The 13,080-nt window shown below is 54.8% G+C and overlaps 1 protein-coding gene across 1 annotated transcript in view; it reads right to left on the minus strand.

The window, feature by feature from the left end:
* Positions 1 to 2,650, minus strand: part of BAIAP2 (BAR/IMD domain containing adaptor protein 2) — a 65,170-nt gene extending 62,520 nt beyond the window's left edge. The window contains exon 1 of the mRNA XM_067308543.1: positions 2,498 to 2,650. Within this exon, the coding sequence (XP_067164644.1) occupies positions 2,498 to 2,569 (72 nt within the window). The 5' untranslated portion in view covers positions 2,570 to 2,650. The remainder of the gene's footprint in view (positions 1 to 2,497) is intronic.
* Positions 2,651 to 13,080: the final 10,430 nt, after the last annotated feature.

Here is a 13,080-nt window from a genome sequence, read left to right on the forward strand (position 1 = left end):
AATCTTTACCGTTTTCCTTTAATTCTCACCCCAGAGAAGTTAGATGTGGGCTAAAACTGCCAGCTTTGCCTTCAGCTCCAAGTTCTCATTCTCTACACTCCAGCTGTTGGGAGCTCCCACAAAAATACCGAGGAATTAAAATGTTAACTAACCAATAGGTAAAGCCTGTCACCTTTGGACTCCCTTTGAGTCCATCTGATCTTGGGGCCAAAAGGGACAGTGTGTGCTCTTTACGCCTGGCGTTTTCTGAGGGTAGCTACACTTTAGCCAGGCCAGTCAGGCTCCAATGGAGACGGCGGTTGTCTTTTGTTCTGTGACCAAGGGCTCTTTGCTAAGTTTCCACCTCTGGCTCACGCTGTACAAGAATGATGAAGATGGTCAGAGGCGAGAGAAGAGCACGACCAACATTCACCCTTCGTTTCTTGGGGGAATAAACAGCATTTAAACGCAGTTGTTTTCAAGGCAGAACCTCCTCAACATTTCCCTCTGGCCAAGGCAAACACAAGGCTCAAAAATCAAGTTTGGTTTGAAACCGCCAAGACAAACAGTAGCAGCAGATCACACAGCAATGGCAAACAAGCCACCCAGCAAGCTCATTAGAGGGCTGCGCGCCGGCTCCCAGGGAAATTGTTACCTGCACTGCAAGCGCGTTATTAACACGGTTCTTCAAAGACAACACACCTTAAACAACAACTGAGTCACCAGCTGAACCTGTTCGTAGCAGCTGTCCTTGGAGACTGACCCACACGAACGGCTCAGTTTTGAAGGCTGGTAGGTCCAGGGGAATTATTTCCGCAGCGATTAGCCCCGTTTGCTCAGCTTCCCCCCGCCGCAATCCCCGGCCACCCATCCGCGCTGATAAGAGCAATGCTCCGTTTCACAGGAGGGGAAAGCCTTCGGGCTGCATGGGAAAGTTAACCAAATTAACACCCAGAGGTTACCAGCGCTGCACCCTGGCACTGCCCGACTCTAAGAGCAACCAGCGCAACTGTAAATCGTGGTAGAGCAGAAGCGTTTAAGGGCAAAATGGAGTCCCACAGACACCCAAGCCCCATCTGTAATTAAACTGCCAAGCCACAACTAAAAAGCTTCATTCTCAGACCTGTTCTAGAGTCAGTGGCCAAAGATTTTATTGTCATCAGCTCCATTTGAACCGCTGCTACACCCTAACATCGCAAGAAAACAGATGTTACAACTTTACTACCCTGATTTTTTGGACTAAGTTTTTCCATCGGAGTTTTATTCACTGAACGTTCACAGGCAACTCAATCTAACCATTTAAAACACAGGAAACAGTGCAAGCTTTCCAGTTTAATGAATGACATCCTGCATTACATGTTAGGCTAGAAAGATTTTATTAAATTTGGTCACAGGACCCAGTAAAGCAAAACCACTTCCTTCATGAGGCAAATTAAAGTACATAAAATATTTTCTTTTTCTCATGACACTGGTAGGAAAATGAACAAAAAAAAAATCTAAGAGATTCACAGGCTTCAGCTATAACCAAGACACAGCAACTGCCTCCAATTAAAGAGTTGTTACGAGAAAGCAAGCGATGACCTCAGCTTGGCTTACCTGTCCTGGGACTATCTGATCGCGGGAGACCTCTGCCAGGCCGCGAGATAAGAGAAATGCCTCCCCAAGCCTTCATCCCCCCAGGGAGCCACATCGCACCAGCTGGAAGAGGCCTCCCGAGTAAACAGGTCCGCTCCTTCCTCTCTACCCAAAGAGTTAAAAATCTGCATGCTAAGTTAAGCAGCAAGCTCGCACTTGCGTGCCGCCTTCCCAAGTCCCTCAAGAGAGGCACCAGGCGCGGAGCAGTTATCCGATTCAGCCACGAAGCAGCGTAAGGGGACTTCAGAGAGTCCTTCTGCGCCGGGAGACCCACGACCGCTTCGCGCAATTAAAAGTGCGGCCGCGCGCAGAGCTCCACGGCTTCACCCCGGCACCGGCCGCCGGCCGGCAGCGCATCGGCGCCGCCGATCCGGGGCTCGGGCCGCTTCCAGAGTTTGCCCCGAAGCGGAGAAGCCCTTCGCCGCCCTCGCACCCCGCTGCCGGGGCGAACGGGCGTTTCGCTGCCGGCGGCGGCGGCGGGGACGGAGGGCGCCGGGAGCGGCTGCGCGGGGCTGCGCGGGGGCGGGCGGCGGCGCGGGGGCCGCCGAGGACTCCCACGCAGCCCCGCCGCGCTTACATAAGATGACAGCTTCTCCCACGCCCTCCGCACGCCCCCGCGGCGAGAGCCGCCGCTTCCCCCGCGCTGCCAAGGAGAGAGGGGGAAAAAAAGAGGGGAAAAAAAAAAAGAAAGAAAGGAAAAAAAAAAGGGAGGGGAGGGAAAAAAAGAGGGGGATGGGAGGGGGAGGATAAAAGGAAAAAGGGCAGAAGCCGAGCAAATACCCCGCTCTCTCGGGCGCGGCGGCCCCGCGCACGGCTCAGGGCGGCGGCGAGCGCTCGGCTCCGCGCCGCTGCGCACCTGTTGCGCGGCCCGGGCGGCGCTCACCTTGTAGACGTTCTCGGTGAGCCGGTGCACCTCCTCGGAGCGCGACATGCTGGGCGGCCCGGGCAGCACCATGGGCGGGCGGAGAGAGCGGAGCGGCGCGCGGCGGAGCGGGGCAAGCGGAGCGGGGCAGCGCGGCGGCGGCGGCTTCGTCCCGGGGCGGTGCGGAGTGCGGCGCGGCGGAGCGGCCGCGCTGCCTTTTATGAGCTCCCGGCTGCCGCCGCCCGCCCCGGCCCGCCCCGCGGGGAGGAGCGGAACGGAGCGGAGCGGAGCGGAGCGGGGGGCGCCCGCCGGCCCCGCCCGGCCCCGGCGCACCGGCGCGGGGAGCCTCGCGGAGCGGAGCTGGGCGCCGGGGGGGCCCGAGACGCGGCGGGGGCGGGAGCCTAGACTCTGGGGAGGAGGGTTGTGCCCCCTCCTCTACCTCCCTCCTCTAACCCCCCTCCTATAGCCCCCCTCCCTACAACCCCCTCCCTACAACCCCCCTCCTATACCCCACACCCCACCCCATCCCCTCCAGTTATACCCCCGCTGCATCCCATTCCCCACCCCATACCCTCTGCTATACCCCATACCCCTCCTATATGCTCTGCTATACCCCATATCCATCGTATACCCTCTGCTATACCCCCTACCCCATCCTATACCCCTTGCTATACCCCGTACCGCTCCTATACCCTCTGCTATACTCCCACTGTACCCCATACCCCTTGCTATACCCCATACCCCTCCTAAACCTTCTGCTATATTACCACTGTACCCCATACCCTATCCTATATCCCTTGTTATACCCCATACCGCTCCTATACCTTCTGCTATACCCCACTGTACCCTATACCCCATCCTATACCCCTTGCTATACCCCATACCGCTCCTATACCCTCTGCTATGCTACCACTATACCCCATACCCCATCCTATATCCCTTGCTATACCCCATACCGCTCCTATACCCTCTGCTATACTACCACTATACCCCATACCCCATCCTATAGCCCTCACTTTACCCTCTGCTATAGCCCATTCCCCATGCTATAGCCCTTTATACTCCATATACTGCCGCTACATCCCACACTATGCCCCATCCTATGCCTCTTGCTATAGCCCCTGTCCCCTGCAATACTGCACACCATATGCTACAGCCCCTGCTACACCTCACGCCCTATCCTACACCCCTTGTTATACCCTATTCCCCCCGCTTGTGCCATGCAGGATGGACGGGAGAGGAGCAACTGGAAGGGGAAAAGGAGCCGGTGGTTTGCAAGGGGTTGGGATTACACGGGAAAAGGTGAGGGACGCCAGCCGGCAAGGACAGGAGAGCGGCAGGAGAGTGCAGAGACGGGGTGACTGGTACCGGGGTGCATGCAGCAATGCGGTGCCACACACCTGGCATTGCTTGTCCTCAGCCTGGAGCCGGACTTGGCCTGCGAGAGACCAGCCTAGGCAAGAGGAGAGGCAGCCCCCGCCTGCCTGCTCCCCCTCGCTCCCCCCGCACGTGTCCCACGTGTGCCCAGGGAGACCTGGGCTCTCATCTCTTCAGCCAGCAGGAACCGGGATTCTCCTGGGAGCTCCCTGCCAGCCTTTCCCAGCCATCAGGTCCCCACGGGACAGCAAAGCTGCCTCCCCATCCTCTCCTTCCCTCAGACTAACAGCAACAACTTTTGCACAGGTCCCCAGAGACGTGAGCAGCGTGGCCATGCCCTAGAACCACCCCGGCGTCCCCCTTCCTTCCAGCCTTCCCCACCACCAAGGCTGGTGCTCTCTGCGGCAGGATCCACGGTTCAAATGGAGATGTTAAAATGTGGAGATGTGGTGTGTCCCTATGTGCCTGTAACCACATAAATGACGGACACCGGCACCAAGCTCAGACTGCCATGGGCTGCCTGGTCTCAGCCCTCAGAGCAAGCCTTCCTCTCCTTCCTTCTCCACCACGAGAAGCAGTGAAACAGTTAAACAGCACAGTGTGTTTTTCTCTGTCATCTTCTGCTTTGCTTCTCCATCAGTTCCGAGAACAAGGAGCAAAACAGCTCAAGCCAGTCAATACCTTGGCCCCAAACCTCCCGTCTTTATTCCACTTCTGCTGCCGCTCCTCCATCCCAACACATGCGAGAAGCAAGAAAGATCCCTAAGGTGACTGCTCGGTCTTGGTGCATTCAACTCCATTTTGGATTTTATCATCTCCCTCAGAGGTTTCACACGCTAAAGAACGGGGAAGAATTCATAACACATAAGAAGAGCTTTCTTATTTTGTTTGTGACTAGTTAACCAGTTCTGGCTATGGCTTAAAAAAAGAAGAGCAGCTGGGATGTATCCTCATACGGAGGCCGGGGAGCAAGACTGCAGTGTGAGATCTTTTTGGGAAGGGCTCTAGGCTTTCCACATTGACTTAGGGACCTTGCAGTGCTCCTTCCCAAGAAATCAGATTGTGGCCGGATCAAGCAGGGTGCCGCTCCCTCGCCCAGCCGCGGGCACATTACCGGCTTTTCAGCGCTGGTGAAGTCAGGAGAAGGATTTCAGATCAAGCGGCCAGGAAAAGACTGCCTCTATATGCATCTCTATCACCTTATTTTTAGTTATGTTATGTAAGTTCTTTGCTACGTCACGAATGTGGGGGGTTCTTGCATTTAATTCCAGTGTGACAGCCCAGCAATTCAAACAAGCTGTTCCTCTGGTGAAGAAGATAAAAGGATTTGTAATTTCTCATAATAAAAGAGGCCTTTTGGGACGACCCTCAGAGAATCTCTCACATCTAGGCCTACTCCCAGACAGCCTCGGAACGGCTCCGCTTTCTTTCCATCTTCTGCTTCTCTTTATCTTTATCCCCGGGAAATCTGAGTACAGAAACCCGTTCTCCCTTGTACCTCCCCCTACTCCCAAAGCTAGTCTGAGGTTGGAAGCATCCAATGATTTTTTTCTTATTCTCCCATTAAGAGGAAGATTTACCAAATTGTATTTGCCCCTGGCTTTCCCCACATCAAGAACTCCTGAGTGGCAACTGCATCCCTGGGATGGTCCTTGCCACTTTGCTGTACTAACTGTGCCCTAAGGAATTGTGGCTAATCCCAGGACAGAACTGCCTGCACCGGCAGCCGCCCTCAGCACCTTGGGAATTCGTGGCAGGAAAAAACTGCCTTTGCCTCGTGCCATAGCATTTGCTTTGATTTCTTTTCTTTTTTTCCTTTTTTTTGTTAACTGTCTTTTTGTTACCGTGATTCACTCCCCAAGGATCAGCGGCAGCTGGAGTGTACCCAGGGTAACCATGGTTTTAGAGTCCCTCACAGTTTACTTAATTCTCTGCAGCACCTCAACGCCGTTCTCGCACACCGTTTCCGAGAGGCAGAGCGCTCCCACGGCGGGGGGGCTAAGCCGGGGAAGCAAAACCAGGTGCGACGCAGGAAACCCACCATACGAGATGTTTAACGCCGGTGTGATTAACGAGAAATAACCCTGCACTGACCCAGAAGACAGACCTGCAGGCCCTGGTCTCGACGCCTCTTCACGGCACCCGGCCCGACACCGCCGGAGGTGCAACCAGCGGCCCCTCGTAGGGGAGGCGAGAGCGAGCCTCACTCAGCTTCCCGTGGACGCGGAGCACGGATGTGGCCCCAGCCCCCTCCCAGGAGCCCTGGCTCCCCTTCGCACCAGGGTGTTTTCTACCTGGCGGCTGATAACACATCAGCTCGCGCGCAGCGGCATCCACCTCCAGCCGCCCCTGGGGTGGAGCGACGTTACTGCGACAGCACCAAGTTATATAATCCACCCAGTTTTGACGGCAGGTACGTGTGCGCGAAGGAAAAAAAAGTGCTATTTTAGAAGTTTCATTAGGTTCCTTTTTAATTATGACAGTGTGGTGTCATGCCAGATCTCCGCGCCAGGTCACACGCTCACCCGCTTCAACCCAAGAGCTGAGAGGAGAGCTACGCGTGGCTCGGGGACGGCAAAGGGCAGCAGCACCACGGAGCAATAGGGAGAAGCTGCCGTCCAGGCCCCGGGGAACCCCGGCGCATTCCGGAGACGGGGCGGCCCGTGTGGCGGCTCCGCAGGGCGCGAGCTGCAGGCGGCCGGGAACCGCGGGTGGCCTGGGACCGCCGGGGACCGACAACTCATCGCACAGTGACAGAAGGGTTTCCTTTTGTACGCAACTTGCTTAACCACGGGAACTCACTGCCCCAAGGAGCCGTGAAGGCCAACAGCTCCTCTGGGCTTCCGGCAAGGATGAAACGTGCTCGTGTGGGTATGTACGGGGAGAGAGCTCGCTCCCAGGGCCCGGAAGGCAGCACCCTGCGGAGGGCAGGGGAGAGGTGCACGGCCGCGCGGCTGCTACGGGAGGCGAGAGCCCTGCCGCACGTTGGCGGGGAGCTACTGCATCCTCATGTCCTTAGAAACACCCGTGACACAGCAGAGAAAATAACAAAAAACACGCTAGAAGCCCTCATACCTTAGAACATGAGCCGTCATCAGCCCAAACAGAGAGTGAGAAAACGATCTGTGATGATCCACTGACACAATCCCTGCACCATTTTCGCCAAGACTCAGGGTCCAGCGCCGGCCACTGCCGGAGGCAGGTGAGCTGAAGCCAATAACCGGGCCGGGCGGTCACTGCTTCCTCTGTCAGCACCTCAAAATGAGAAGGGATAATGTCAGAGAATGAGGAATACACATCGGGGAACAAGGCTGCCTTTGCAGGCAGATGGACTGGACCTAACGAGCCTTCTCCATCTGCGACTTATCTGATTATCCCACAGTCACCAGCGGGGAGGGGGAGAGGTGGAGGTTGCTCCGCTCCCTTTACAACCAAGCCAGTGCCCTTTTTCTACGCTCTTTTCCTCCCTTTTGATACGGACAGAAATGAAAGGATCCTCAGGGGAAAAAAAAAAAAAGTCTTCACTAATCCTCCAAATAGCATGGCACAAGGCAGTAACATACCTGCAAGTGTCAACTTGTTAATGAGATTAACAGCAAATTTACATACTTTTTGTCTCATGCAGATGGCTTCCCCATTAGAGTCCAAATGTGCTGCTGTGCATATTCTGCCGTGAATCCTCTCCGTATTGTGCCAAGAGTTATTTATTTCTACAATAATTTTAATGTGATTTTTCTGACATCTGATGTGTCACTTTGGGGAATCAACCTAATGGGTTTGGGCAAAAACAACTGAGCTGCAAGTGCAGGACATGTTTTTCCCTTGTTAATCTTGTTCAGATCAAAATCCTGTTCCTTCGGTTCACTTGTGTTTCAGTATTTATGATCTACGAATGTTTCCCATCTGCCTGCAGCAAAGATTCCCCCCCAGCCCAGGCCTTCGAGCTGCCTTTTGCTGGCAGCAGCAATGGGGAGATACGTTGCGCGACTGACGTTCGACCGTCCAAAACCTCTCCCTGCTGTCCAGGCTGCGCAGATTCTCGCTGCTGCCGCCAGGAAACGCTGGATTAGTCTGTTCGTCTGTCTCAGCGTATGTATTTCGCCGTTCACGTCCTATTAGCGGTATGATAGTGGCTTTAGCAGAGCTCGGGCTCACGCCAAGCTGCCGGCCCAGCAGCGGAGCGGCTCTCCAGCGACTGCCACTGCCATCCAGCGACTGCCAGCGCCGTGCGGGGACAGACAGACGCTGCCATGCAGGGACAGTCACTGCCATCCTGTGGGGCCACACAGTACTGCAAACCCGGCCAAGCGGGGCGGGCAGGGCCCCGGGAGCAGCCTGCGGCACGGAGGAAATCCCTCCAAGGCTTTAAGGTCCCACCACCAGCCCTGGCCTCCGAGCCGCTCACCTGCCCGCCTGCCACGCTCGTCACCGTTGCCTCGCTGGTGAGTCCGATCCCGCTCCACCGAGGGCAGAGGCGCCTCTTCCTTGCTTTTTTTGCCAGTGTTACTTTAGGGAACGCCTGAGTTTTTATGCATTTTGTTTTGCAGGGTCAGGACATAAAAGTTGTCACAAAATCAGAGATTCCGCCCCCGTGTCAGCAACTCTCAGCCAGTCCAGTTCCCCCAAAGCACAAACAGCAAACCAAGTAGAAGCTATGGATTTAGGATTAGCAAAGGATGAACAATTCAGGCTCTTACTTTACTGGGTGGGAGCTGCAGCACTGAAATCCAGCGCAGAGGCTAAAACAGCAGTGACAGTGATTTCTAGCTCTTGTCTAGCACTTTGCAGAACTCAGAGAATATTCCAAGCGGGTCAGTACTGTTTCACAAAGGAGGAAACTGAGGCACAGAGGAGGGGAGTAGCTTGCCCCAGGTTATCCTGAAAGGCAGAGAGCGTGGCTTTTCCCTGGTCTCATTGGAAGCTGTATCTAAACAAGTCTCCCTCCTCTGAAAGTTCCCGTTTCCAGGTATTTCTATACCAGGAACTGTTTTGCTCACTAATGTAATACATCTCTTTAATGTGTATTATTCTTTGCATTTGAAGCATTTGGGTGTGAAGCGGGAAGCCAGACGCGGCATGAGGGCAGACAGTCCATGCTGCAGAGAGCACGCGGCCCTGCTTCCGACAAGGGACAAAGCCGTGGAGGAGACAGTCAGGACGGACACCCAGGCTTCGGCATCGGTGCCCTTTTCTTCTGATGCACGGCGGCTGGGCTGTGCTGGACTGCGAGCTGATGCCAGGATCAATTCTCATCACCAGGTTTGCTGATGGCAGAAAGACCAGCGACAGAGCCAGGAAGCCAGCTGCAGGCTGGTGGAGGATGCGGGATGCGCTAACGGGACAGCTCGAGCGGCATGTACGTACGTACGTGTGTGTCCCCGGACACGGCGGGCTGCAGGACCTGCCGTACACCCACTCTCGCTTTTCTCCAAGCGAGTAGGAAGCAAAAGGCAGAGTTTTGTTTGTAGGTGGTTGGGACAGTCTTTCTGCCTGTATTAATCAAATCCAAAGCGTGTGTGTGTGTGTGTGTGTGTGTGTGTTTGAAATAAAGCTAGCACAAACCGCAGTGTGCTGGAAGCCTGGCCCAGGCAGCCCCCACATTCCTCCTCCTCCTCCCGGGGGGACGGGACCTGCTCGCGCGGTGTCACCTGCAGACCCCCGGCCCCCTCCCCAGTCTCTCCGCTTGCTCCGCTGCCAGCTTGGCGGACTGCAACGTGCAGGCGCAGGGCAGACCCAGCCTGCTCTTGGAGGAATGGCACGTGCCACGCAGGGGGCAGCCCGCGTGGAGGGGCCTCTGCTCTCCCGCTGGGCTCCGAAGGAGACATCCCAGGGGGGAGACCAAGACGATGGAGGAACAGAGGGTGTAGGTGGGAGAACAAAGCTCTGTGGATAGAGGGAATGCTGGAATGGGGCTGAGAAGATGGAGGGAGTGGAGGCATGGAGTGGGACGGCGAGAGGAATTCACTGGCTCGTAGGTGGGGAAGGGTGGGCAAAGGGGCAAGAGCCGGGCTCATAGGAGCGTGCTGGAGAACAAGACAGACCTCTGTCAGTTCTGCCTTCCAAGCGGGCCGGAGGAGGCTCGGCAGAGATAACAAATGACTGCTCCAAAGCGAACAGCAAACCCAGCCTCTGCTAAGACCCCCAGCCTGGGGGAACATACTGGAGAGCAGCTGCCGTTTGCTCCCAAGGAGACCTACAGCAACGCTGGTGTTTCCTCCTTGTCACTCCCAGACTGCTGAACAGCCATAGCTCCTCTCACTCCTGATTTACCCCAGCTCTTAGTTTTATGAGTGAGTAATGCTGAACTACAGATTGCTAAAGAGCTCTCTGGGGATACTTCTGAGTAACAGGAATAGTTTATGTGATTTGCATAATTGGCATGATGGGATTTTGCATCACGTTATTAAACTAGGGGAATGTACTGGGCAGTGTCTCCAGCTGATGCATTGGGCAGGATCACTAATTACGGTGTATAATGGATTCATCTGAGGCCCAACGCTGCCTCCCCACACTGCACGGTATCTTCCTTACTGAGAAGGAACAATCACTTCTGGATGGGCTGCTCGCAGAGAGGTTCAGCTAGACGAGGCTGAAGGGACTGAATCAGCCCCCCCCTTCCCAGGGCACTGCTCCGTCTCCTGCTCTCTCCCTGCCCAAGGTCATTTGTTTTTCTTCGAGCTACTGCTTCTCTGTTACGGTGTGAGGAGCACAGCCCAACACGGGAAACTCTGAGTAGCTGAGTCAGTGCTGGCTTGGGAGGCCAGGCCAGGACTTTCTCCCCAAGACCCACTCAGATGCCTCCCTGCTCTGAGGCTCAGAAATCTCATCCTGAACCTACTTTTACCTACAGCTACATGATACTTATTTGTTCTTGCACTTTCAGCTTAGCTAGTGCTTTCCATCCTTGCTATTTAACCTTCCTGAGATGTTTATTAATAGCAGCTATATGCACACTTGGCCTTCATTTTGCTAGGATAAGAGAAGAGGCTCTTTTAGGGTATGTCTGTATGGAAATGGCCTGCGTGGAGCTTTGTGTTGCTCCTGCTACCCAAAGCAGCTAAGTTTAGAGTTTCACTCTACAAGGTACGACAAAATCTCTGAGAGGCATCATCTTGCCTGTTTAGCTGATCAACCCTCCAGCCCTCCCCAAGGCCTCTTCCACATGGAGCTCCTTCTTCCGGAGCGCAGATGCCCAGACGTGCCCGCCTCCAGCTGAGGGCTGACCTGCCTTCACGCCACGCTGCCTCTCCCGAGCTATGCTTTATCACATTTGTCTTTCTTACGGACACTTCAAACAGGTCCAGCAAGCTCCTGGACTGCAGCAGAAACTCTGGGTCTCGGGGTTTTGAGTACATTGTACATTGTGCCACTGAATTCGACTCGCTACTATTCCGGTCTTAAGACCATCTAGCCCCTCTCGTGCATCTCCAGCTTTACCGTACCGACAAGCTCACACAGAGGAACATCATCTCTTCCTGATTCAAAGGCAGAGGCACATCCCTGGAACTGGTCTCCACTTGTTTCCTCCTCTTCCTGACTGCGCGCTGTGCAGGCCATGACTCACTTCAGACTCGGGTGCAGCCCAGTGGCAGCCTTTCTGCGCCAGCCCTTTTTGTTCCTGGAAGCACACGCTCAGAAAAGCAGATATTGCAGGCAACATCTGGCCAGGTGATAGCAGACAGCTGAAGACAGTAAGTTACTTTGCAGTGACAGCTTTATGAAGAAACACAGTATATGTCCATGCTTTCGCCTAAGATTGAAAAAAACACATTTCACTTACAGGTAAGTAAGCATATGTTTGGGGGGAAATAGCAAAAGAGAGTAACCTGGGGACAACGATGATTTCCCGACACTCTTTCCAGATTAGAAATCAATCTGGAAGCGGGTCTGGCTTCCCCTGCAAACTCACAGGGCGAAGTTCTGACTCTCCTACATGAGAGCAGTTGCTAGTGCAGCATTTCAGCCGCTGCCAAGCACCGCCATACACTGAAAGCTCCCATATAGTACGAAGAGCCAGCAAAGGTCACATTCCTGAGCTCAGCCATGCAGCCCTCTAACAAATCTGCTTTGTTCCCATCACTGCTTTAATTAGGAAATTGCACTGATTTTTCCCACAGTTGAACTATCAAAACTCAGGCTCGTTCTCTGCCAAAGCCTCTTCCATCTCCCAGCTGGTGACTCAGCGTGACACCCGGGCACTTAAAATACATGAACAGGGAAAAAGAAAGGAGGCAGCGGCTGATGTGACTGTGTTTCTGAGCGCACAGCCCAGAGAGGGGTGAGGTTGCTGGGCTTTGAGTGCAGAACAAAACATGACCAGTCCTACCTACCGGCACAAGCACCACCCCGACGCTTTCGCTCATCCCCAGTGTGGGCCGGGCACGGAGATCTTGGAGCGAATAGTGATTTTTGCGGGGTGAGACGTGACGAAGACGAGGAGAAAGGAGAATGGAAGACCCCCTACAAACCTCTTCAAAACAGTGCCTGTTCCTGACTCAGTGTTTGTCAAGGAGGGTGGAGAACAGAGAACGCTGTGAGCTAATGGTAGGGTGGGAAGAGGGAGCCGCTGCCATGGGAGCACCGAGCCGTGCCGCAGCCGCAGGCTCGCCCCAGCTGCTGCAGCACATGGACGCAAACCCTCGGCAGCTGCGGGCCACGTGCGCAGCGCCGGCCGCCTCGCCGCGGCCAGAAAGCAACCGGAGGCAGCTGCGGAAGAAAGGCCTGCGGATCCACTGCCACCGCGATTTTTATCTTGCTGGATTGCGCACAGGCGTTTCAGGAGACGTTTGAACGAGTAGGGTCTGCAGCCGTGTCAGCCTCCAGCATGGCTAAAACCCCTCCTGCCTCTCCAGTCAGCACAGAAATCCAGCTGTGTTGGCATAGAAACTACAGCGGCTCCGACATGGCGTCACCGCGAGTTACACAATTCAGTTAAAACGCAGAGCGAAAGGGCTGCGGTGATTTAACGAAGAAGGGGGAAGAGGTTTTCAGGGCATAAGGGATGGCAAAGGTGCCTTTGCCCCAAAACAACTTCGAGGCAACTTCCAGAACGTCAAGGGGGTGGATTTCAGAAGAAGAAAACAGAGCCCAAGCTAACGAACGAAGCTGATGTTCAGCCGCTCTGCTGCCTCGTGGACAACATTGAATAACGTTCTATTTAAAGGCAATGCCGCTTGCATAACGTTCACAGTAATTCCCTCTCCCCCACAGCCTCATACATTATTCCC

The sequence above is a fragment of the Apteryx mantelli genome, chromosome 19, assembly GCF_036417845.1.
Source record: "Apteryx mantelli isolate bAptMan1 chromosome 19, bAptMan1.hap1, whole genome shotgun sequence".
NCBI classification, from domain to species: domain Eukaryota; kingdom Metazoa; phylum Chordata; class Aves; order Apterygiformes; family Apterygidae; genus Apteryx; species Apteryx mantelli.